This window comes from Sorex fumeus, unplaced genomic scaffold (genome assembly GCF_029834395.1).
Source record: "Sorex fumeus unplaced genomic scaffold, SorFum_2.1 ptg000014l, whole genome shotgun sequence".
Lineage (NCBI taxonomy): Eukaryota > Metazoa > Chordata > Mammalia > Eulipotyphla > Soricidae > Sorex > Sorex fumeus.
Window position 1 is genome coordinate 13,317,669 of NW_026606071.1, and position 25,977 is coordinate 13,343,645.

Here is a 25,977-nt window from a genome sequence, read left to right on the forward strand (position 1 = left end):
GATAGACATAGAAAGGTTGCATTCATCTGGGGGATATAAAATAACAAGATATGAGATTAATACCCAAGAATAGCTGAGATCAACACCAGGAGGATTACTCCATAGCTTAGAGGCCAGCTGGGTATTCTAGGGGAAAGGATAGTTCAGATAGAGAAGGGAGCACCAAATGGAGGGTATTTGGAGGATCCTCCCAGGAGGGGAGATGCAGGTTGAAAGTAGACTGGACTGAACATGTTTGCCACTCAATGCCTCTTTTGCTGAACACAACACCCAAAAGGAGAGAGAGAACAAAAGGGAATGCCCTGCCACAGTGGCAGGGGGGGATGGAGGGGCTGGGGGGGGAGGGATATTATCCTGGTGGTGGAAAATGGGCACTGGTGGAGGGATGGGTATTTGATCATGGTATGACCTAAATCCAAGCACAAAAATTTGTAAATCTACAACTGTACCTCATGGTGTTTCACTAATAAAAAAGAACTGATGCCAGAAAAGATCTTTCCAGTTCAACATTAGCATAAGTTGTCAGAGTACTATGTGTATTCATAAAATACAGAAAGTTCTTTTGCTTTACACTAGGCAAAATCATTCTATGAGTTTACTTAACATGAGGAGTCTGTTGGGGAAAAAAAGAAAAAGAAAAAAAAACTCTCCAGGTTTTAAAAAATGTAGTACAGATGCAGCAGTGAAGAAACCCAGCAGGCACCACAACACAGGAGAATTTTCTGGGCTCCAAACCAGCCCAATATCATTGAGGTGCCCCAGATGGAGCAGGTGCAGTTTCCCTGCCTTCTTCAGATGGAATCCCGGCGACCATGAGCTTCTACAAGCATGGCTCCAGTATGTGAGCACCAGGACTATTCCTCCAAACCACTCAGCCGCATAAGCAGCCATGCAATCTTTTCTGATATACAAAGTGAGCAATGGAAAATAGATGGTCTAGCGTTTGCCCCTAGAAAGCAGGCTTGAATGGTGGTGGGAATATCCAAGCAAAATATGCTCAAAACTATAGCAATTGTCTGCCATAGAGGCTGAGATGGAAATAGAGGGGATAATGGGGATATTGGTGGTGGAAAGTTTGCTTTGGTAGAGTGATGGATGATTGATCAATGTATAGCTGAATATCAAACATGAAAGCTTTGTAACTATATCTCACGGTGGCTCATGCTTCTGGACTGTGAATTAAGCTACGGCCCCGTGCCACCCTGAGGGGGAAGGGGCATCATCCCTTCTGCCTTCTTCCCCTCGGGGGCATGGTGACCGCCTATTGGACCACCTATTGGACTGAGAGGTAGGAGCTTGCAGTGACGAGACATGCAGGGACTCATGGGATGGGGGCTGGAACTGGCCCTTCTCCCCACCCCAACAAAAACCCCGAGTTGCCGCCCACAAATGGCTCCTCCAGCTCCTGAATGGCCATGATCCCACTACTGCAGCCACGCTACATCATATGCTCTTCATTATGATAAATAGAAAACAAATTATCTAATGAGGCCTTCTCAGCAGGTCTGAATGTTAGGGAGAAATTCAAAATAATAATGGAAAGTCTTCTGTTGAAAAATTGAATGTAATCAAAGAGAGATTAAAGTGGAAATCATCTGCCACACTGGCAGGGGGAGGGGTGGAAGGGGGTGTATACCGGGGTTCTTGGTGGTGGAAAATGTTCAATGGTGAAGGGATGGGTGTTTGATCATTGTATGACCAAGACTTAAACCTGAAAGCTTTGTAACTGTTCTCACGGTGATTCAAAAAAAAAGTGTAAAGTAAGACAAAGCTTCATATTTGACTCATTAGGACCCATAACAATTACTATGTAAATAAAATTAGAAAACCTACATTGTATATTTTTACACAAATTTAAAAAATCTGAAATTATGTAATGTCTCTCCAACTTATGAAATAAAATGCAAATACATTTTATTATCCAACTTATACAGACAATTGGGAATGCACATTTCTGATGCAAATACTGTTAATAATTATAAACAACACAAAACCAATAAAAACTTTTCATAATACTTACTCTTTTGACCATTTATGATCAAAGCTGATCTTTTACTTTAATTGAGTGAAAGTTGACTGTAGTCACCATCCTCTCCCCCTCCAAAGAAATAAGAACCACATAAGTACCTTGTGTTAGCTTCCTGATGATCTCTGAACATTTGAGCTATAAGTTTTCCACAGATAATTTCTGCTCGCTTCACCAAGGCTCTGATTAATTCGTCACAGCGCATTTCAAACATTCCCAAACGAATAGTCTAAAATGTTAAATATTAAGAAGAAACACAAAAAACATCAGAGAACCACCAATGCCTTTCTCACAATAGTGGTTTCTGTGTGTGTTATCTTAAAATTGAGCTTAGGTGTATTTTTTTACATAACATAGGAGGTTTATCTAAATACTTATTGTATTTTACTGTATTATTTTTAAAAATACTTTATTGTATTATACTTTATCTTCTGAGTAAATTTGATGGTTCATTATTTTAGAAGTCAATTCTATTTTAGGACAATAATGGGAATGTAAATTTAGAAGAATCAAGTTATTGCTAAAACAGTTTGGGATTTAAATGTAGCATTAGTACAGATAGAAAAATTTATACATGTTCATGATAGAGATTTTGATTAATGTGAAAACAAAAGAATAAAACAGAAGAAAGCATATTTTGGTATAGTCACCAAAAGACTTTTAAACACTTAAAGGAAATTTAAGTTCTTGGAATTTCTGAGGAGTCAAAACACATAAAGTACTTAAGTTGTAGTCTAAAACTTTCATCTGTAAAGGCACAAGAGTTGTGTGCAGTTTGTCTGCCTCTGCACGTTCATGGTTTACCACAAATGTGAGAGGTCTGATGAGTATTTTTCTCAGAGTAATAGTATAATTATTATATATACATTAAACAGAGAAATATAATCATAGTAGAAAAGGTAGGCTCGAGAGATGTTTCAATAGGCTGAGCATGTTGTGCTTTGCACACGGAGACCCAGGTTCAATACCCAGCACCACACAGTTGCCTGAACACAGCAGGAGGAGTCCCTGTGCACAGAGCCGAGAGTCGCCCCCACACACTGCTGGGTCTGACTCCAAAGCAAACAAGTAAGAAACTTCATTAGGTGGAGATAACTGTTCTGTACAACAGGTTATTTACCTTTCTAGATGTATACTGTATTTCCTCTATCAGTTTTTTGTATTTGAGTATTTCGTCTATTATTTTCTCATAAGTAGGATTTTCTGCAAGGAAAGCATCTACATCTTGTTCAGCTTTTCTGGTAATCAAAAACTCATACTTATCATAGAGTTTGAGGTGCTCCTGAGGTGCCACACTCTCTTTCATAATCACTTCCCTAACTTTGTTTTTGTGAACTTCCACAATTTCATTCAGAATTACAGGCTTCAAGGTGGTTGGTTGAGACTTACTTTCCTAAAAAAAAGAAAAAGGAAAAAAAGAAAAAAAACAGAAAAAAGCAAAAGTAATATGAGGTAGTAGTTATTTAAAATACCTTCAGTTAAGGTATTCATATCATTTATCTTCATAACAATGCAAATCTGCCATGTCTTTCCCCAAATACACACGTTTTTCAAGAACTACTATATACAGGCTGTATATTTATCTTAAAATTCATGGTTATACTACATGTTAGTGTTACATGTGATTCCTATATCATTTAATTCCATTGGTATATTACTTTCTGGGTCTTGGAATGCTAAAAACTATCTTTTCTATGTAAATTAATGACTATTGCACCTTCACTTTATGCCAATGTTGATTTACATAAAGTTTCATAGTTTAGGAAAGTTCTACATTCTCACAGAGGGAGAAATTAGTATCTGTTTCATATAATTTTTTTGTTAAGCCTACCTCATTCTGTCTTGCTTTTCTGTATGTATGAAATAAGAGCACTTGAAAATACATACTACGTAAGTCAGAATACAAAAAAAGGAGAATCCAAATTATGTGTGTGCAGTTACATATATATGTACATATATATGAAAGTCATTGTATTGTACACTACTGCTTTTAAAAGAGTAAGAAGAGCTAGAGAGCTACAGGAGTACAAGTTAAAGAGGAGCTAAGGCATTGCTGAAATGTTTGAGTACTTCAAAATTTAATTTAATTATTTAAATAATAATTTAACTAATTTAATATAATTCGGCTAAATTTCATTTAGCTGACCCAGATTAATCTCTGGAAGCAAATGGCCCTCCAAATATTAACAAGTGTATCCCAAAAGGTCCCCCTAGCACCATGAAGGTGACCCAGGAAATCCCCAGCACTCCAGTGTCTGAGCAGCACCACATTCTGGTGCTCTCACATTGAATTCTAGTCTGGTTGGCTGAGAATCACCAGGGATGAGCCCCAGGCACTCTGAGCACTTCTTCAGAGCAATCTCCCCCCACAAAGTTATCTCAATGCCATAGAATCATACTTTTGATTACAGCAATTTTTCAACTTAATGATCAATGTATCTAGAACAAAAACACTGCTCATTTACCAATGATATTTGTGTAAACAGCAACTAGAATAGATAAAGGTCTCTAGTTGCAAAATTTTCATTCTGCTATCACTGAATAATGATGAATAGGAATGAACTAGACAGGGGCTGGAGCAATAGCACAGGGAGCAGGGCGTTTGCCTTGCACGTGGCCAACCCGGGTTCAAAACCCAGCATCCCATATGGTCCCCCAAGCACTTCCAGGAGTAATTCCTGAGTGCACGTACCAGGAGTAATCCATGTGCATCGCCAGGTGTGACCCAAAGAGAGAAAAAAAAATGGAATGAACTGAACGATTTAAATTAGCAAGCGAACCTCAACAGCATGTCTCCGTTTTGCAAAATAAGGGGACAGATAAATGTGTCTGTGTGAAGAAGAAATTTTTAAGCATCTCAGACTTTCTACTGCATTCAAATTGTTAATATCAGAAATACTTAGAGAATACGACATGTTTTACTACTGTGACCCATGATGAGCTTTGCAGGAAACCATATTACTCTTAGCTAGATGCTTCATGAGATCTTAGTAAGGGAAACCCATCATTTTCACTACCATGTCACCTATGGTTTAAGAAATGGTAGGTGTTATTTCTTTTTCTCTGAAAACAATTAGACACTGAATATAATGTGAAATTTTTATGTCTCTGCTGAATATCATCCATTTTTATTATTTAAATTTAACATTGTTTCTTAAGTTTAGTCATATTAGGATTAATTTCTAAAACCTAGAGATCATTTTTCTAACTGAACTGAACTCCATATTTTAGAACAATATATTATAAAGTATTTTGATCTGATTTTTAATTTATTTCTAACAGAAGTTAACAGAAATTTGGAGAATTTTTTTTGCTTGTTTGTTTTATATGAGGCAGCTTAAGAATTTTTAAAGCACAGAGGCTGGAGGGATTACAGTAGGCAGGGCTATTTGCCTTGCATGCAACTAACTCACGTTTTTGTTAGTTTTACTGAATTACAGTGATATGCACAGTTACAAAGTTGTTCATGATTGTGTTTCAGTCATATGTGTTCCAACACCCATCCCTTCACCAGTATACATTTCCCACCACCAATGCCTTTATGACATGCATATTTCCCCTCCCTCTCTCTCTCCCCCCTCCTCTCGTCCTTCCCTCTCTCTTTCCTTTTGAGACTTATGGTTTGCAATACAGATAATTAAAGATTATAAGGTATATCCCTTTACCTACTTTCAACCCTCAGTTTTTGTCCAAAATGATCATTTTCAACTATTATTAAATACTGGTCCCTTCTCTTTCCTAACTGCCCCCTCACACATACACACACATTCTTGTGCCATGCATCCAACCAGGGGCCAAGTGGTCTTCCTGGCCCCTGTTTACCCTGGCCTTGGATATTAATCATATATATATATGGTTAATATCCTATAAATAAATGGAGTCATTCTATATCTGTCTCTTTCCTTCTGATTCATTTCACTTAGCATGATACGGTCTATGTCCATCCATTTATGATGGACAAATATCATAACTTTATCTTTCCTAATAAATGTGTAGTAGTACATTGTAGAGATGGACCATAGCTTCTTTATCCAGTTATCTGTTCTTGGACACTGAGATTGTTTCCAAATTCTGGCTATTGTGAATAGAACGAGCAATGAGCATAGAAGTGCAGATGAGATTTCTGCTGTTTTGGGGGGCACCCAGGGTATGTTCCCAAAAGTGGTATATTCTCAAAAGTGGTATTGCTGGGTCAAATGGGAGCTCAATTTCTAGTGTTTTGAGAATATCCATATAGTTTTCCAAAAAGACTAGACCAGTTGGCATTCTCACCAACAATGAAGAAGAGTCTCTTTCTCTGAACCGCATCCCCACCAGAACTGGTTTGTTCTTGTTCTTCTGGATGTGTGCCGTCTCTGTGATATAAGATGATATCTCCTTGTTTTCACTTGCATTTCCCTGATGATTAGTGATGCAGTGCATTTTTTCATGCACCTTTTCTTCTTTGAGGAAGTTTCTGTTCATCTCCTCTCCCAGTTTTTAAATGGAGTCAGACGATTCTTTCTTGCAAAGTTTTTATACAACTTTGTCTTATAACCAGTGTCTTATATAATTTTGATATTAACCCTTTATCAGATAGGTATTGGGTAAATAATTTTTCCCATTCCATGGAGGGTCTTTGTATTTTAGAAACCATTTCTTTAAGCTTCTTAGTTTAATATAGTCCTATTTGTTTATCTTGACTTTCATTTGCTTGGTCAGTGGTGTTTCTTCTTTGAAGATGCCTTTAGCTTCAATGTCATAGAGTAACCCAGGTTTAATTCCCAGCACTACATATGATCCTCTGCCAGAAGTGGTTCTTGAGCACAGAACCAAGAGATAGCCCTGAGCACCACAGGGTGTGGCTCAAAAATAAACAAATAAATAAAATAACTCTATAGCCTATCAGATTCACCTTCTGCTTCCACAACCAAAAACTATAATAAGAAACAGTCATATGAGTTCAATTCTGTAGTTATCAAAAACATTTTTCAATTATCTTAAAAAAATCCCTCTATGTCAGTTCCCTGAAATGATGGTCACCACAATCATTTAAGGATATTTGCGCAGTATTTTTTTTTTCTGAGTTCTGGAATTGCAATCCTAGGTGAGAAGAGTGGTAGAGTAGAATACCAGGAATTGTATTTTTTAAAGTGACATCTGGTAGTCCTGATACATAACTTTTCAGGACCATCATCTCAACTGTAATATCCTATATAAGATATCTCTTTCTCAATCTATGCTTCCAGGAAAAAAAACCTTTCTCCTAGTAGCAGTCTGAATTGACAGTTTATATCAAGTTAAAAATAAGCAAAATTTCCCTCTTACTTTAAAAACTAAAGTTTACAATCACATCTTATAATCATAAAATCATAGCAATTATATTCTTTCTGATTAGAATACTTTCTCTGTGATTTGTTAGTAACTTATAATGAATTATTAACTTGTCTGCTTCATAAGGTATCTCAAATCATTCTTGAAAAAAGTTAAACTATGAGTAGAATAGAAAAGGATGTGAGAGACGATTAAAATTCAATAAAGGGTAATGTTCATAGCAAATTTCTTAAGGGACATCTAATTTAAAGCAATATGAGGAGCAGATATTCTAAAAACAATATCCTAGAAGAAAGAAGACAAAGTTGCTAAATAAAATGGCCCAATGCAACTTTCATTATGCATAGAAGAGGAAACAAAATAATAAGGAAAGTGTAAGGGACCCAACTTGAGAAAAAGTGTGGATTGAGAGAGGTAACCGTATGTAGAAATGAGTGAGTATGCTGGAAACTGCTGATCTCCATCTAAGCTTTCCTTTAATGAGTCACCAGTAAGGTGGGTAGGGAAAACACTTATCAAGGAATATAGGCCCAAGTCAAAACAAGGTGAGAAGTCATCACTAGTAACCATTTAAAGTCAAGAACATTGATTGGTGACATAAGCTCAAAACATGAATTCTCCAAACACAAAATTTCAGAAAGCTAAAAAGTAACATCTTTTGATGACCTGGAAAAGAAAGGGAATTTAACCATTTGGGTCTTGCTTTGGCAGGGGAGAAGAAAGGAAAATGACTGCCTTGGGCTGGAGCGATAGCACAGCAGGTAGCACCTTGCACACGGCTGACCTAGGTTTGATTCCCAGCATCCCATATGGTCCCTGAGCACCGCTAGGAGTAATTCCTAAGTATAGAGCCAGGAGTAACCCCTGTGCATCCCTGGGTGTGACCCACCTCCACCCAAAAAAGCAATTAAAAAAAACATTCCCTGTATTACTGTCCTCCCATTGTTCATTGATTTGCTCAAGTGGGCCCAGTAACATCTCCATCATGAGACTTGTTGTTACTGTGTTTAGCATATTGAATATGTCATGGGTAGCTGGCCAGGCTTTGCCGTGCAGGCGAGATACTCTCGGTAGCTTGCCGAGCTGAGAGGGGTGGAGGAATCAAACCCGGCTTCGCTGTGCCAGCTTTATGCAAGGCAAACGCCCTACCACTATGCTAAAAAAATTTAAAAATTTTTAAAAAAAAGAAATGACTGCCTTAAGAATCTGTAAACACATAACTGTTCACATGAAAACTTAGGTAAGTCTTAACACTGCCAGTGCTGTTAACGAAATCCTCTGGCAAGAATTTCATTAAGTGGTCTCTGGTGGTCTCTGCAGTGGTGTCCAGAGCCTCCTCAAGAAAGAACCAACTTGAACCACGACTTCCCTGCATAAAGTTCTTACATGTGTAAGTGCATAATAATACGGGAAAATGATCCATTGGGAAATAACCACTAGAAATAGGAGCAAATCTATAGAGAGCATATTCAAATTGGAAAAGACTATAGCTATTGGAATTACTGGATATAGAATATAAAAAGTATTTAGTGCCTAATAGGAGAAGTAAAATAGCTATGATGTAATAAAAAATGGAATGTACCCTTGAAAAATGTCATGGGATTCCTAGAAAATAAAAAGAAATTAAAACATAGCAGCTCTATGAAGAGGGTAATAGCCTCAAAATTCAAAATGCTCAGTAAAATGTAACAAGACCTGAATTATTATGACTCCAAGTATACAAACACATGGAAAAGCAGAATTTTTTATGGATATACAAACAAAAAGTAAGCTTATCTTAAAAAATTAAGAAACAACAGCTACAAAATTCAGAATAGTGATTCTTTTGTTAGAAGGTATCTGAATGGATGGAGAAGAAGGGATAATTTAAAGGAATCAAAACTTTATTCCTAAATGAGATTTTAGGTATGCAGGTGTTAACTTTATTACCAATTACAACTTCGCACAGTAATCTCCAGTACTATTTTTTGTGCATGAAACATTCATAAACTATTTTAAAAACAGAAAAAGAAAAAAATATTTTGACAGTACTTGATAAAATCTGAACATTTATCCAAATTAGGGGATTTTCAGTCATGCTCATTACATTATTTCCTATGACAATAAGAACTGTTGAAATGTCATAGTTCAGCATAGCCTTTACAAAAACTTAGTCAGAGAGAAAGAATATCTAAGATTTGACACACTACAATTAAGTAAGAGGTCCCAGGTAATTCAGAAAACATAAATGGTCATTTTAAAATCTAGCCAACAGGAACTTAGTTATTTCAAATCCCATCAAAAGAAAGATAATGGTAATGGTAATGGCTAAGGAGCTGAAACAAAGACTTAAAACAGTGAACACAGGTCAAATAAAAGTCGGCATATTTTTCTTTTTTTTTAATTTGTTTATATTTATTTATTTATTTTATTGAACCGCTGTTAGATACACCATTGCAAACCATGACTGGGTTTCAGTCATATAATGTTCCAAGAAAGCCCTGCCTCTGCATATTCCTGGCAGCTTTCTACCTCCCAGAATCAAGCACAACCATATTTTTTTCTCTTTAGAAACTAAAATATTTGGGGGCAAACACAGGAACACTTAAAATGGTAAGCACATGTCAGTTTACTTCCTTCCTGGCCCGGATGGACAGCAGTCTCCTTCCTCTTTGACACTATGCCCTGGTCTGGTCTGATGGTAGCCTCTCCCTGGGCATACCCCTGCAGACAAAAGAATAAACCACACGCAGATGGCCTGAGGATCAAGGAAAGCCAAAGGAACAAAGCAGCAAACACCAGCAAAGAGAGGCAGACCCAAAAGCATCAGAAACAGACAATGACACTGCACACAGGACATCAAAGAGCAGATCCAGAAAGATACTAGCATGACCAAGGATGGTGCACATGAAAACCAGTGGGGAACCAGCATACCCTGGAAACAGGGTATCAGGGGACCTAAAACTACCTACTTAATAAATAGCCATAATTTCATAAATATCTGGAGTTTTGTACACTAATCCTACCTAGAAAATTCAAGAACCCCACATCAGGAGCCAGCCAGTTCCATGGTAAGCCAGTTTTACGTATGGGAAAAGGTATATGAGGACATAAGTATTAGAAGATACTGGAACAGAACTTGAAATGTATAATGGGTAGCTATAACACATTAAGTGCTTGAGTAAACACTCATTGAGTAAAGCAAAACTAATCAACTCCTTCTACTCAGAAAGATTTCAGCTGAGTCCAGTAGAAGATTAAACTAAAAAACTACATAAGTTGTAAAGGCTAGTTGGAATTGATATTTTTAAATCAAAACATCCTTGTAATCAGTATTACTAGTCCATTTATATATTTGAAAACAGAGAATATTCATTTATAACTTTCAGAAGTTATTTAGAATTGCCACCATCACGTAAAATCAAGCAAATTAACAAATGTTACTTACCCACTTAGAATACAATTTTGTCTCAATTCTTGGCACAAAACTGACAGCTTTAATCATGACATCATAAACATTTAGAAAGATGTCTATGTAGTCAGTGAATTCAGGCTCAAACTTAATGGCATTATTATCAAGAATTAGTCTCATAACAAAACCTGGATGTTCAAAAGCTCTAACAGAATCCTGAAAAAAAAAAGAGCATAAATGTGTGTGTGAGTGTATGTGTGTGTGTGCGCGCGCTGTGACAGACTAGATGTGCACTAGGGCAAGGCTCAATTAGAATACATGGGCCATATCCTTTTACTAACAGTCTAGATTTAGAGTTAAGCAAAAGAAGAGCTGTCCGAAAAAAAATAAAAAGGCAATTCCCATTTAGAATTCTTGTTATCTATTAGCCACTGGGCCTACAAAAAAGCTATAGTCATGGGTTCAGAAAAAGTCAAATTTGAAGGCCTTACTGTAAGAAGGGGCTGGAGCGATAGCACAGCGGTAGGGCGTTCGCCTTACAAGCGGCCAACATGGCCGATCCGAGTTCGATTCCTCCGCCCCTCTCGGAGAGCCCGGCAAGCTACCGAGAGTATCTCGCCCGCATGGCAGAGCCTGGCAAGCTCCCCGTGACGTATTCGATATGCCAAACACAGTAACAACAAAGTCTCCAATGGAGACGTTACTGGGCCCGCTCAAGCAAATCGACGATCAACGGGAGGGCCTTTACCTTTTTACCTTTACTGTAAGAAGACCTTCTTTTCGAAACAAAAGAGTCTTTGGGAAAACTTCCCAAACATCATGAGACAAATTTTCCATTAGTGGGAATTTTTACTAATCCTTCTCAATGTGACAAAAGCCATATATCTAAAGTATGCTGGTTTAAACTTTTAATAGATAATATGTAAAGGTAAAAAAGGCCCTCCCGTTGATCATCGATTTGCTCGAGCGGGCCCAGTAATGTCTCCATTGGAGACTTTGTTGTTACTGTGTCTGGCATATCGAATATGTCACGGGGAGCTTGCCAGGCTCTGCCATGCGGGCGAGATACTCTCAGTAGCTTGCCGGGCTCTCCGAGAGGGGCGGAGGAATCGAACTCGGGTCGGCCATGTTGGCTGCGTGCAAGGCAGATGCCCTACCCGCTGTGCTATTGCTCCAAGAACTGAAATAACTAAGCAGGTAAATTTAAAAAAAAAACAATGTAACTGAACCAAACTTACAGGGGGTTGTGCAATCAAGTCTGTGAAATCCTGCATAGAGACCAAGGTGAGGTCCTGCAGCTGTAAAGTCATGAGGGTAGCAGCACAGTTGAAAAAAGATTCTAATTTGGCACTGTTGTCACCAGGTGGTAATTGCTTTTTTTTATTACCTTGGTAATAAATATTCTGCACTTCTGGAAACCACCTTGAAAGAACGAAAGATTGTTAAAAGTTAAGACTTTGAGAGAATTACTTTCACATTATGTATTAACATTCAGTTCCAGATAGCCAAATGTCTTTACAGGTTGGTATTTTGCTAAATGACTTTATTCACTCTGTAAAATGTAAGTGCTAGCATATTTCACTTCTCCTAAATTAAGAAACTTTAACCACAGGTAACAAAATATGACTCAGTGAGACTGGAGAGAGAGCACAGGGGGGTTAAGGCCAGGGTGTTCTGGTGACACCCTCCCACCCACTCCCTCCCCTCACTGTCAGACCTCACACACAGTGCTAGGCCCCTGAACACTGAATCACTAAGCCTGAACACAAAGTTGAGTATCACCAGAAGCTGCCTTAATGACACCCAGAAAATTAAACAAATGAATAAAAATAAATAAATCAGGATCAAAACAATAGTACAGTGGGCAGGGCAATTGCCTTGCATGCAACCATGTTAGACCCCTGGCGCCCCATATGGTCTGCTGAACCCTGTCAGAACTGATCCTGAGTGCAAAGTCAAGAGTAGTCCCTAAGCATTGACAGATGTGGCTCAAAAATAAAAGAAAAATAAATTGGATCTTAACAATTTAAAATCCCACTAGAAAATGAAAACAAAGAGAAGGGAAGAAATAAAGATCTGAGTGGAAACAAACAAAATAGGTTAGAAAAATGGCAGAGAAAGCAACAAAATCAAAATCTGACTTACAGGAAAACCCAAAGAAATCGAAAATTCTATGCTTAGAAAGGTCAACATGAAAAAAACTGAAATTGTTCAAATTAAGAATGATAAAAGAACAATGGAATACTATGATGCTCTAAGAAAGAACAAAATCATGCAACTTGAGTAACACAGGCAGAACTAGAGGATATCATGCTGGGAGAAGTCAGTCAAAAGGAAAAGAACAGTTACAGAATGATCTCTCTCATACGTGGAACTTAAAGTAGCAACAAAAGTCCATAGGCAGCATAATGGGAGAACTGATCCACACAGCTGAGTTGGGGTGCAGGGTTTGGTAAGGAAGGTTCTTAGGGTCCTTAGGTACACTAGTAATGGGTGTGGTTTTGGAATTATGCGCATAGAGATAGTTATTAATTGCATTGTAAACCACAGAATCTGAATTTAAAAAATGGTAATAAAGGATTGATAAGAATGATAAAAATAGTTATAGTTAATAGTAATATTAAAAGAATGATGATAGATTGTTAAGTAATATTACAGAAATAAAGGGGGCTGGAGCGATAGCACAGCGGGTAGGGCGTTTGCCTTACAAGCGGCCAACATGGCCGACCCGAGTTCGATTCCTCCGCCCCTCTCGGAGAGCCCGGCAAGCTACCGAGAGTATTCGATATGCCAGACACAGTAACAACAAAGTCTCCAATGGAGACGTTACTGGGCCCGCTCGAGCAAATCGAAGATCAACGGGAGGGCCTTTACAGAAATAAAAAGGGCTATATGAAATACATGGACAACTGTATGGAAACAAGTTAGACAGCTTAACAAATTCCTACAAACAAGCTACTAAAACTAAAGAAAAAAACAGAAAACATTACAATAAAACATAACCATCAAATGGATTGAGATAATTATTTTTAAAATTTAAGTAATTTTATAAAATGGGACCAGAGCAGTACATGTATGGCACTTGCTGATGTGACCTAAACCCCTGTCCCTCAAAAAAATCATGAAAGAAATGATGAAATGTGTACACATATACACACACAATGGATGGAATAGTACTAATACTATTCAATCACAAGAAAAGATGAAATATTGTGGTTTGTTGTAATTTGGAAGGAATTGGAGGCTTTCATTTTAAGTGAAGTGAGTCAGAAAGTAAAAGATAATATTAAATGATCTTAGTTATGTTAAGCATAAAAGTTTAAAGGGGATTAGACAATTCCCAACATGACTAAAACATGATCAACAAAACAGGAAACTGAGGAAGTGGAGGGCAGGGGCGGGGTCATGAGATGATGGTAGAGAGATCTTGAAACACAGGTGAAGGGATTGTTGTAGCAGCTCTGCAACTACCGAATAGCTAGCAACTTTAATATTATCATAAATTATGATACCTCAAAAAATGAATTGTGAAAAAGAATACAACCCTAACCTCTTCCCGAAAAAAATATCTACTAGAGTTAATAAATAAGTGAGAAGAGGGGAGGGGAAGAAAGAACGAGAATACAGAAAAATAGATCCGCAGGAGTAAAGGGGATAAGTCAGCTGTCGAGTAAAAGAGGAGGGTCTAGACTAAAAACAGGCATTTGGGTTTAGTTTGGGACAGTCTAAATGTTTAAATAGTCACTTAATTATTGTTGCTCCACTGTGGTGTGCAGATGTTCTGCCTTTTGCCATGATTAACATAACTGGCTTACTAAAGCATGATCAGAGAGTTCTTCCATAGAATGAATCCAGAAACAACGATAAATACAGCCAATCAATCCTCATCTTTCACAAAATTATTCAAGTTTGTGAAAGATTTTGTACTCTACTCATACTCTGATACCAATTCACTAAAATTTATCATGGTAATCTATTACTTCAAGTTATGATCAAGAGCACTTAGTGGTTTTTTTTGTCCTTAAGAGGTCATTTTTTCTTTTTTTTTTCATTTTTCTTTAATTAATTTAATAATGCACCTTAATTAATTTAATTATGCACCTTGCCTCTATTTGTGCTAATGAAATACTAAGATGAAACTAAAGTCTAAGGATGTCAAGAAACATCAAACAATTTTATCTGATTCTATTGAAGAAAAAAGAGAGACAAACAAAACATTCAGTTTCAAACTAGCAAAATACAGATACCAATATTTCAAAGAAACATTTGGAAAGTATAAGGATATACCAGAATTTTGGCTTCTATTATCTTAAATTTGCTCTAACTTATAATGACTGAGGTGTTTTAGAATATACTCTCTGGTACCTGAATAATTACCATATATCACTATTAAAGTTTATCTATAAGATTTAATTATCACTTGATAAATCTAATGTCCCAGTATGTTATTTTTTTTTAGTCATTTTAACTCCCTTAAAGAATACATTTTCCCCACCTAGGTATTTTTCAAACTTTTCTGCATTCTCCACCCAGAAACAAAATTTAAAAAGCACAGAACCTTACATGTATTAATAGCAGAGCAAATACATATCTAGTGAATGATATGTTGATGATCATTTCCTCATGGGAACCCACTTCACTCATAGTAAATATAGTCATTTTAGTTTCTACATGACCTATACTGTGCAGAATATATTGACAAACATTATAGACAAAGATAGCTGAAAACATATGTAACTCTCAAGCCAAAATTATAAAACATTTGTTTAAAACATATTTCCTAGGAGTAGCTTAAATGTAGTTTTTAGGAAAGTCATCCCACCAATCACATTTGTAAATTTATAGCTTTGTGCATGAAATTTCAAAACTTTACATTTTAACTAGTGTTTCTTTAGCAGTTTCCATGTGTCTCATGACAATGGTCTGAAAACTTGACAGCTCTAATGCCTCCTGGCGATTGTGAAATTCTTCTACATCAACTAAACGTAGTTTTCTGCAAGAGACAAAAATAAACAGTAAAGTATAAGATTTTTTGCATTTAATATTTTTGCTAATCGATTGCTTTACCCAAATACATGGTATTTCTGGTTTTTATGATTAAAATTTGTTTTACAATGTTAAATATTTTAAAACATAAGATACAATGATTTTTAACAAACAATAATTAATTAAAGTCATTAGGAACAATATGATACTCTGAAACATCAAGGTTTAGTTGAAAATGCAATAGCCAGGATTTGATGAAGCAGTTTAGTTTGATTTTGCTTTCAACGTGGGATTATTTAAAGAGGAAAAGAGATAAGATTACTTTAGAGTTAAGAATTTGTATTAATCTTTTTAACAAGTCTGGGTTTTTTTTAAGAAACAATGCTTGCTCCAGGCAACAGCAATTAATAAAAATTGCTTTTTCTGACTATAATGCGATTGATCTTTGTTATACATAAAAACTCTGACTTAAAAACTTTCTCTGACAGATTTAATGAAAGAACAATGTTAGCTATTTTACCAATGTACTATCTACCCTCAAGTTAACTACAGGTTTCTCTTGAAGTAACTGCTTTTTAATGACTGTAATCAAGTGATTTCCATGTAATATGAAAGATAATGGACTATACTATTAAAAACATCACATTTAATTTTTACTTAAATACCAAATAAAATACTGGTTAGAAATCTAAACAATTCAAAACTATTCGTACATTCTTTTCACAAACTAAAACTTATTTCTTAAGTTGTAATGAATTGAGTATGTGACATCTATAATAATAGGCAAAAGTAGGTAGAAATATTGCTGGAGAATCTCTGGAAATATGCTATTCTAAAAATTTGAGCAGTACTGTCTTATGTAAAATGCTATTAAAACACGACACAAAGCACATAATAAACAAGACCTGGTCTCTCTCTATGCTTCTTAGTTAATGTTGGCAACATGATTCTATGTTTTAAAAACAGAACTATGCATGTGAGGTGAAACAGCTGAATAAGAGTCACTATTGGATTAAGAAAACAGGATTCCCTTTGCACAAAATCATGACAGCATTTTTTTCTGAAGTTCCTTAGTTTTTGACTCTAGACAGAAATCTAGACACAAACTCCCCACCATTAATGTTTTGAAAGAAAAAGACTTTTACTGTAGTGTATAGTAGAACAACTTTCATATGAAATCGCTACTGATAGTTTCTCACTTGGTCAGTAGGCCAAACTGGTAAGAATATGGGGAAAATGCCATCAGATACTATTCCTACTTTCTCAGGATGATTCCTAAAAGAATATTGAAGTAGAAAAACAGCTTCAACCACTGGCTCAGGACTATGAAAGTCAGGAAAAAGGTTTCTTGTTATGTATTCAGTTAAATTTGGTTAGCAAAAATAAAATATTTACAATGTTTAAAAAATAAATGTCTCTGAATTTTCCATGATGAACCTTTCACGATGAATCACCTAGTGTCTTCATCTCAACTTCCTATTAATAGAACTAAATCAGCAGCTTCCAAATTCACAAAGACTATGGACTTAAAGATGTGCCTTAAACTCTTTCTAGCCATTATTGCCATATCCAATCAGAAGTAATTTTCTGTAGATTAAGTTATCAACTGCATACTTTACTGCCTACCCTCCCTCATGCAATCTCACGCATCTCATAGGCAGAAGTCCATCACTACTAACTGATCCTTTCTGGAAGGGAGGATTTCAATACCCCTGACCTAAACTCTGGACTTGGAAACACTTCAGTTCTCTGATTCTCATAGATAATCTCACTTCATACTGGAATCTGTTCCCCTCTAAATTTCCTTCCAATGTAGTCTTCATTATATTTGAAATAGAATACACTAGGCAGTGATCTACTGTTGTTTTTATGAATTGTTCATATATCCTGGAGATCTTTCCATATTAGCACATCAAGATTTTTCTTATTTGTATTTTATAGATTTGATATTCCATTGTATTCTTATACTATGACTTATTAAGCCAGCCCACAATATCAATGGATAGTTGACTGGTTCCAGTCCTAATTTTTACTTACAAAAGCCATATAAATAACCTTATGGCAATATATACATATATATATATACATATATATAAATATTCCCCCTCAAACCTCAGCAGGTAAGTGTTATATCAATATGTTGGAATTTTGCCAATCTGATGGGAAAAGAATGGTTTTCTCAGTATAGTTTTCAGTTTAGTCTTTTTATGATTTATCTTCTAGTTCAAAAGTATCACTTTAACATACTTGAGTCTTAATGTAAACCCTCTCTGAATGTTGTACTTTAAATGAATATAAAATGTCCTAATATAGCAATATTTTCTTGGATTCCCTGGTAAAATAATAAATTTTAAAAATGCACTTTATTGTAGGATAACACTGTTTTGTCCTTCCTCGGGTAGCTTACGTTTATCGGGTCACACCCATCCCAGGGCACTGAACTTGTATTATAAGTTAATATTGCCTTTCTTCTCTCCTTATGTCTTTTGAATAGTTTACCTTAAAGCAATGTCCTTTCTGTATGGACACAGGAAGACAGTTAATATTATGCTTTGTAACTTGGGAGTTGATTGACTCCAAACAATATTTACTCCTGGGCATCTGCTTTCTTGACTCAGTTGCCCTTAGTTCCTAGCACCCCAAAAGCAGGGTCCCAACGAGGGACTGAATGGACCCAGGGAAAGCTATGAGCTACCCTGGCATAGAAATGGGCCAGACCAAAGTGCCACCATACTCAACTATAAGTTAAGGGCATAATCAAGGACAAATGCTGTCATGATCCAAAAGTAAGTAATGGCGAAACTAGGACCCTGCTGGGCTAGGAAGACTAACCTGACCTGAGGACTGCAGAATGTATAGTGAGATGTTCTCAGGAAGAACCAAAATGTAAATTTATATCTCTTAGTGTGCTCACACAGAATGACATTGCTAGAAATATTAGAAGGAGATTTACTACAACTATTTAAGTAGATTACTAGCTGAGGAAAGAACACACCCTTGTTAGGATCCCACCCTTGAGCGAATCTCCTAGTAATCTGGAGTAATCTCTTTAGATGAGATTTTATCTTTGAGTTAATCTCCTGGAGGAGTTGTCTTACCTCTCTTTGTTGATTTGTTAATGTTCAACACACCTTTGTGTCACCACCCTACGTGATTGCTATATAAACTAAGAATGTAAGCTCGGAGAGAGCAGAGTCAGAAGTGAGAGAGCTCGGGCTCCAGAGATCTTGAGTCAGAGCCAGAAGGATAACGGGTTCCAGATTGGGGCCCAGGAGAGAAGGAGGCAGAAGAGAGACAGGAGTGAAGAGGATTGGAATAAACTACAATTGATATCGACCAGCATGGCCCTCGTTTCTTCCTTCGTCTGCCCTTGAAACGTCCCTTTCTGTACCTCTAAAACACCCAACAGACATCCTGATCCAGGCCATACACAGCGGCTCAAGAGCACCGAATGCGGGCAGTGAGATAGACCCATCAAGAGAGTCCGTGAACACACAACCTTCAGCATGCTAAGATTTTACACTTTACCTTTTAAAATAATCTAATATATATTCAACTACTATAATTTATATGCAATAATCATTTCTAGTGTACATATGCACTATACATGTGTACTGGGATCTGTTGTTCTTTTACACATGAGTCTTACAGAACACTCTATTTTTGAGCAACTATACCCATGTGCTACTTAGGTCATGACATTAAAAATGTTATATTTGGCAATCAGTTTCTAAATACTGACTGACATGAATTTTCACATTTCCATCTATAAATCAGGTGTATCAACTTCGGGTGCCACACCAACACATTCTAGTTATGGTGATGACATTTTTTCATGATCTTGTCGCAATCCACTCCCACACAGTATTTTCCAATCTGCATCCTATTAGACACCACAGTGTATTTAATACTGACTTCCACTCAGAGAGGCAATATTAATGACTGCTCAACCACTTTTTCTTGGAGATGGGATATGGGCCACGTGTACTAGTGCTCAAGGCTTACTCCTGGATTTTTACTCAGAAGTCACTATGGCAGTGCTCCAGGGGACCATATGGGGTGCCAAAGATTAAACCCGGGTCAGCCATGTACAAAGCAATGACCCAAGCCACTGTACCATCTCTCCAGGCCCTGCTCAGCCACTCTTAATGATTCACATAGACAACACAAATGATTATGACTGCAAATGTCAGGTAAGAACTGATGGGATCTCCTTTCCATTCACAGACTATAAAGCAACTTTCTCAATTATCTTTACCCAGTTTTGAGGTTTGCTTCACTTGCGCTACTAGTGTCTCTGCCATCACAATCAAGGGCACTAATTTTGAATTCATCTATTATCTACTGAACTATATTCTCAGCTTTGTTATATTGTCTAACCCTTCCTTCTTTTATTTTTTTATTTCTTTGCCACCTGACATGTCTAGTAGACAACTCTAATCCTTCGTGAGCAATATTAGCTTATGGAATCATCGCCCAGTAATCAAATGAGAGTCTGGCAGTTCCATCTATGAATGAATATTTTTAAAAACTGTGATTTTTTAAAATAAATAACCAATTTATATGAATGCCTACCTTTTTTTAAAGTTTCTGTACCATACCTGATTGTGCTCAGGGCTTACTCGAACTCAGGGACTATATAAAATACTTGGTATATAATGGGGGATGCTAATGGGGGCTGGAGCAATAGCACAGTGGTAGGGCATTTGCCTTGCATGCAGCCAACATGGCCGACCCAAATTCGATTCCTCCACCCCTCTCGAGAGCCCGGCAAACTACCAAGAGTATCTCGCCTGCACGGCAGAGCCTGGCAAGCTACCTGTGATGTATTCGATATGCCAAACACAGTAACAACAAAGTCTCCAATGGAGACGTTACTGGGCCCGCTCGAGCAAATCAATGAACAATGGGAGGACAATGACAGTGACAGTGAATGGGGGATGCTAAGGATAGAATCTTCATAGGCCACATGAAATGCAGGCACCCTACCTGCTGTACTATCACTTTGGCTAGTAAAACATCCTTTTTAAAAGGCATATGCTATATTTTTTAAGTACAACTTCATGCAAAAGTATATGACCAGGTCTTGCCAGGGGGAGGGTATATGAACCAATATCAAATATAAATGAGAAAAACATAAGGCACAGATAGATGGCTCTTTCTTTCCTACAAACAAGTTTGCACACAAAGAACTGGCCAATTACAACACAAAGTTCAAAGAGCATGAAGGCAAATATAGAAAGATGTCACACTAGGTGGTTAGCATGAGTCTGTGGCTATTAGTGGAGATAAGGGTTAGTATGAGGGGAAGAAAGGCTGTGAGAATCAAGCAATGTAAAGAATAAAAGAAATTATCTTTAAAAAGTGTATATGTTAAAGAAAGTGAAAACGATGGAGGAGAAGAGATGGACACACAGAGCCATGGTCAGGCTCTCTAGGAGGTGATGGCAGAGACAGACAGTCACAATGACTCTGCTTTCTGAAAGGCTCTGGGAAAGTATCCTAACTTTGAAAGTTAAACGAGTTATAAGAGGCCCCTCATATGTGTATCCAGGATATTTTCAGAACAGGATGACAATTGTGCTTCTGTGACATCCATAGTCTAAGCTTTCCCCTTTCTTGTTTTGGACAGGTAGAAAACTGTGCTCACTAATTATGCTTGATAAAATCAGGGGACCCTAAGAAGTGGGTCACATGTAAGCCCAGGGTGTATTAAGGTAAAAAAGGAAAAGGCTCGCCAAGTTACCTTGGAAACCAGGTGGTTATTCCCCAGTTGTAAGGCAACAGCCAACATAGAAACCTGAGGCCTTCTTTAAGGAAAATAATAGACACCTATATAACTTTTACATATTCTATAAAAACACATCTCCACTTGTGCCTCTTACTAGGAGATCTGCACCCATCCTCCATATCCCTCTATGACTTTCCCCCACAACCTTTTTTTTTCCTGAGGTTTCAATATTTTATTCAAGTTTTATTTTTAAGTGATGTTAATTACAGCATTTGAAGGGGAGGATCTAATTCCACACAAAATAGAAGATTCTAAAATGTACCCATTAAGATGTCAAAAGAGAGAGAGAGAGAGAGAGAGAGAGAGAGAGAGAGAGAGAGAGAGAAAACAACTGGCAAGAATACAACCCCAGAGTCCAACTGAGATCCCAGGGGTTGTCCTATGTGATTGGTCACAGAGCTCTTCCCAGCCAACAGTTGGGGCTCTCAGAAGTTGTTTCATTGTTTCACAGTCTGACAAGAAGGTGAAAAAGTGAGAGAAAAATAAGTCCAGAATTACTGGCTTTATCACATCCACCTTCTCCACCCAAAAATGGCACAGAACAAACAGCTACCATACCCTGCAACTACTTTTGGTGTAAAGGAGATGAAGGGCTGGGGTGGACATGGGTCACAGAGATCTGTCTAAAAACGTCACTTTCAGATGAATCTGTACACACTATCAAACTTCATATTGAGCCTATCCTTGATTAGGCCAGGGAACCAAGGTTTAATTCTCAGGAAATCACAATTTCATTCATTTAGTCAATGAGCATTTACCAAGTATCTATGTATGATCAGCTCCTACTTGCAGCCATTTCTTGATTGAAAAAAAAGGAACCTGACATCTCTAGAGGGGCTGCCAAATTCCCCCTTCCTGCCCCCAAGTCTACAGCTGAAAGGACCTTTGATTTTGGAATTGGATTTTTCTGTATCTCTAAAAGGGTAATACCTTAAAGCTGAATTATCTTGAACTTGGAGGTCTAACATGATAGCAATACTTGCATCCCAGACAGACACTAAATTCTGAAGGTAGCAATACTGCAAAATAGTTTAAAATTAAACAATTGTACATTATTTATTTATGCTTGAAATTTCAGTCCTATACCAAGCCTGTGGACACCAGCATTGACATTCTTGCCGTCCAGCAGACACAACAGTTCAGTTTGATACCTGAATTTAGGGTCTGAGTGTATCCTAATCCAACCAGGCTGGAATTGTTCACTTTAGCCAAGAAGCAGGAATGGAATCAATCTGATACTTGGCTGCTATGCCAAAGTGGGTGTTGCCATTGCCTACTGACCAAGCGAGGTAAACGGTTGTCTCCAACTTCTTCACCTTCTGGTAAATGGAGTCACCAAACTCATACGTTCATGTGAGGCTGGAACTCATCAGTCTTGTAGCAAAACACAAAGTTGCTCTAGGTCATGCTCAACTTGGCAGTCTCAAAGTTCATCTGGTAGCCGGCCAGTATGCCCTCATAGCCAGCATGAGGGAAACCCAGATGGAAGGCCCAGTGATGTTGAAACTCATGTCGAAGTCCAGGTTGATGTGTTCCCACTTGTACCCTGTCTTGATTTTAGCATTTTTCCCCCCAGTGATTGGATATAAGGATGAAGGTTGGCTTCAGGCCATGTGTGACCTGTTCTTCTACGATGATCTCAATGCCCAGCATGTTGTCCGTGTTCCATTTCTCAGTGAACATGAGTCCATATTAGGTCCACTTGCTTTCCAGGCAGCCTGGTGGTCTCTGAGTTGGCAGAACCTGAGCTTGTAAATTCCAGTCCATTCTCAGATTTTGTTTTCAAATCAAGCTTTATTAAGCCAAGCCCATAGTCCTTGGTGAAGACATCTCAGGCAGATTTGCCAAAGTCGACATACATGGAAGACACAGTCATCTTCTGCTCGGAAGTGGTGGTGTGGGCTCCGCCTCCCCCACAACCTTTGATCCCCTAAAGTGCCAAGCAAATTTGAAGATATAAAGCTAAACTTGTAATTTGCAAGACATCCTCCTGGATACACCTACAGACAAGCTCTTAGCTCCAGTGCGCACCAGCATTCACATCCAATTCAGCTCTGCCAAGCTCCTGCCAGGCTGACTTCACATCCTAAAGTGGCAAAGCCTATGAGATTATGCGTGAACCCTACCCACCACCTACAGCACAGGTATCTCAGATACACACTACTTACCAGGTCTCTAAGATGGAGAGAAGAATCCCAAACAATGCATCATAACTCAGCCCTTTCACCTGCAATGAACCCTTACAACTAGTGTGGTGGGAGTTGGTTTGGGAGAGGGCAGAATTGGGTTAGAGATAAAAAGCAATATTCACTTTTCACACTTGACGTTTCTATATTGTTTATTCAAAATTGCACTGAAGTACATTAAATTTATAATTACATTTTAAGTTATAATAAAATACAGGTAAAAGGAAAAGGTAAAGGCCCTCCCGTTGATCGTCGATTTGCTCGAGCGGGCCCAGTAACGTCTCCATTGGAGACTTTGTTGTTACTGTGTCTGGCATATCGAATACGTCACGGGTAGCTTGCCAGGCTCTGCCGTGTGGGCGAGATACTCTCGGTAGCTTGCCGGGCTCTCTGAGAGGGGCGGAGGAATCGAACTCGGGTCGGCCATGTTGGCCGCTTGTAAGGCGAACGCCCTACCGCTGTGCTTATTTTCATACCTCTTTAATGAAAAAAGCAAAGGACAGATATACTTACTTGTAAGTATTATGCCATAAATCCAGCACAGCCAACATTGTAGGGTTCATTGCATTCAAGTGGTCCTTAATAAAACTTGTGGCAGCTAAGAAAGATCTCCTCCAAGGCTTTGGAAGAACTTCCATTCTGAAAGCAAAGAGAAAATAAGAGGTTAATCTTCTGTAAAACAAACTGATTTTTATAGTCAGTGTATTTTTTAAAATAATAATGGTTTAACTTTAATTAAAAATTATGTATCCTCATGGTAATAATAAAATATAATTATGTTAAAATATATAAAACCATGATCTTTATTATATGAGAATTCAAAAATAAATACTAGATAGAAAGTGAGGTTTGAATTTGTAATAACCTAAGCAAACTATATTTTTTTCCTTGGTCTAACTAATATCAGAAAAGAAAAAGTTCAGATTTTCCCTTTAGTTTTGAAACAATCTAGGAAGACAGTCCAACTCTACTGCCTATAGAAATTCCCTTAAATTTATGTCAAAATGAAAATGGTCACAAAAATGTAAATACAAAGGTCTGCATCCGGTTCAATTCCTCCGCCCCTCTCTGAGAGCCCAGCAAGCTACCGAAAGTATCTCACCCGCATGCCAAAGCTACCTATGACGTATTCAATATGCCAAACACAGTTACAAGAAGTCTCACAATGGAGACGTTCCTGGGCCTACTAGAGTAAATTGATAACAACAGGAGGACAGTGCAGTGCTACAGCACAGTTATTTGAAGACTTATTTTGAAACCCAAATGACTTAATCATGCCCTATATAATGAAAATGTGCCATCTTTATTTTTGAGAGTATATTTAAACATTCACATTTTACATCTATACTTCTCATTTTAAATATTACATTCTGTTTTACAATATATCAAGTTTAATTCTGCTTTTCAATTGTGATTATGCTGCCTTTTCAAATAACAATCTTTTTCCTTCTCCAGAATACAGATGTTCTTCAAAAGATATATATTCTCAATGGTTTTATGGTGTGTGTGTGTGTGTGTGTGTGTGTGTGTGTGCGTGTGTGTTTTAGAGCAAACAATTTGAGACACTTAATGATATGAAAAAAGCAAAATAAAATGAGTTATGTAATCACATAAACTTAAGTGCTATTCTTCAAATTCTATAATAGTTTTATTCCTACATGTAACTTATTTTAGAAAAAACATGATATACATATCAAGTGGCTTTTTTCATTATGTGTTCTATATTAAATGCAAGTAAATAAATTGAAGATTCTGTATGTGCATATATTTTCAACGTTTCCCATATCTTTTAGTGCATTCAAATTGCCTCCAAATTTTTATGTCCCTAACATATCTGAAAACTGTTCTGGATTCTGGGAAAATATATCAAGAACTTTCACCGGGACACTTGTTTTAACCACCTAGGTCTCAATCTGTCTGTGTGTCTTTATGTCTACACATTATCCATCCAATATAATCTTATTATAAATTTAATGCATAAAAAGCAAACACAGTAAGGTTTTTTAGTTGCAAATATGAAGCATATAAATAATAAATATCTTTGAGAAAATAAGTATATACACGTGTGTATTTACATGAATGGTCGCATAATAATATACTTAGAAAAACTTATCACTTACTCTGCACGATGGGGTGGAAGTTCCTCTACCTTTTTCTCATCTTTTTCTCGAGGGTCTTTTAAAACAAAGTCAACTAAAACAAAAACGGAAAATTCTTATAATTAACATTTAATATATTTCGAAGAAAATGTAAAAGTAATTCTACTAAAATTGTTTAAATTATA

The 25,977-nt window shown here is 37.2% G+C and overlaps 1 protein-coding gene and 1 pseudogene across 1 annotated transcript in view; both read right to left on the bottom strand.

The window, feature by feature from the left end:
* The window catches only part of DNAH7 (dynein axonemal heavy chain 7), a 277,547-nt gene that overhangs the window by 221,219 nt on the left and 30,351 nt on the right, over positions 1-25,977 (bottom strand). Inside the window, exons 7-13 of the mRNA XM_056111947.1 lie at positions 25,814-25,886; positions 24,207-24,332; positions 15,604-15,723; positions 11,969-12,152; positions 10,767-10,946; positions 3,147-3,419; positions 2,128-2,255 (exon numbers count right to left, since the gene is read on the bottom strand). Of these exons, the coding sequence (XP_055967922.1) occupies positions 2,128-2,255; positions 3,147-3,419; positions 10,767-10,946; positions 11,969-12,152; positions 15,604-15,723; positions 24,207-24,332; positions 25,814-25,886 (1,084 nt within the window). The remainder of the gene's footprint in view (positions 1-2,127; positions 2,256-3,146; positions 3,420-10,766; positions 10,947-11,968; positions 12,153-15,603; positions 15,724-24,206; positions 24,333-25,813; positions 25,887-25,977) is intronic.
* On the bottom strand, positions 22,568-23,364 carry LOC130021127 (voltage-dependent anion-selective channel protein 1-like; annotated as a pseudogene).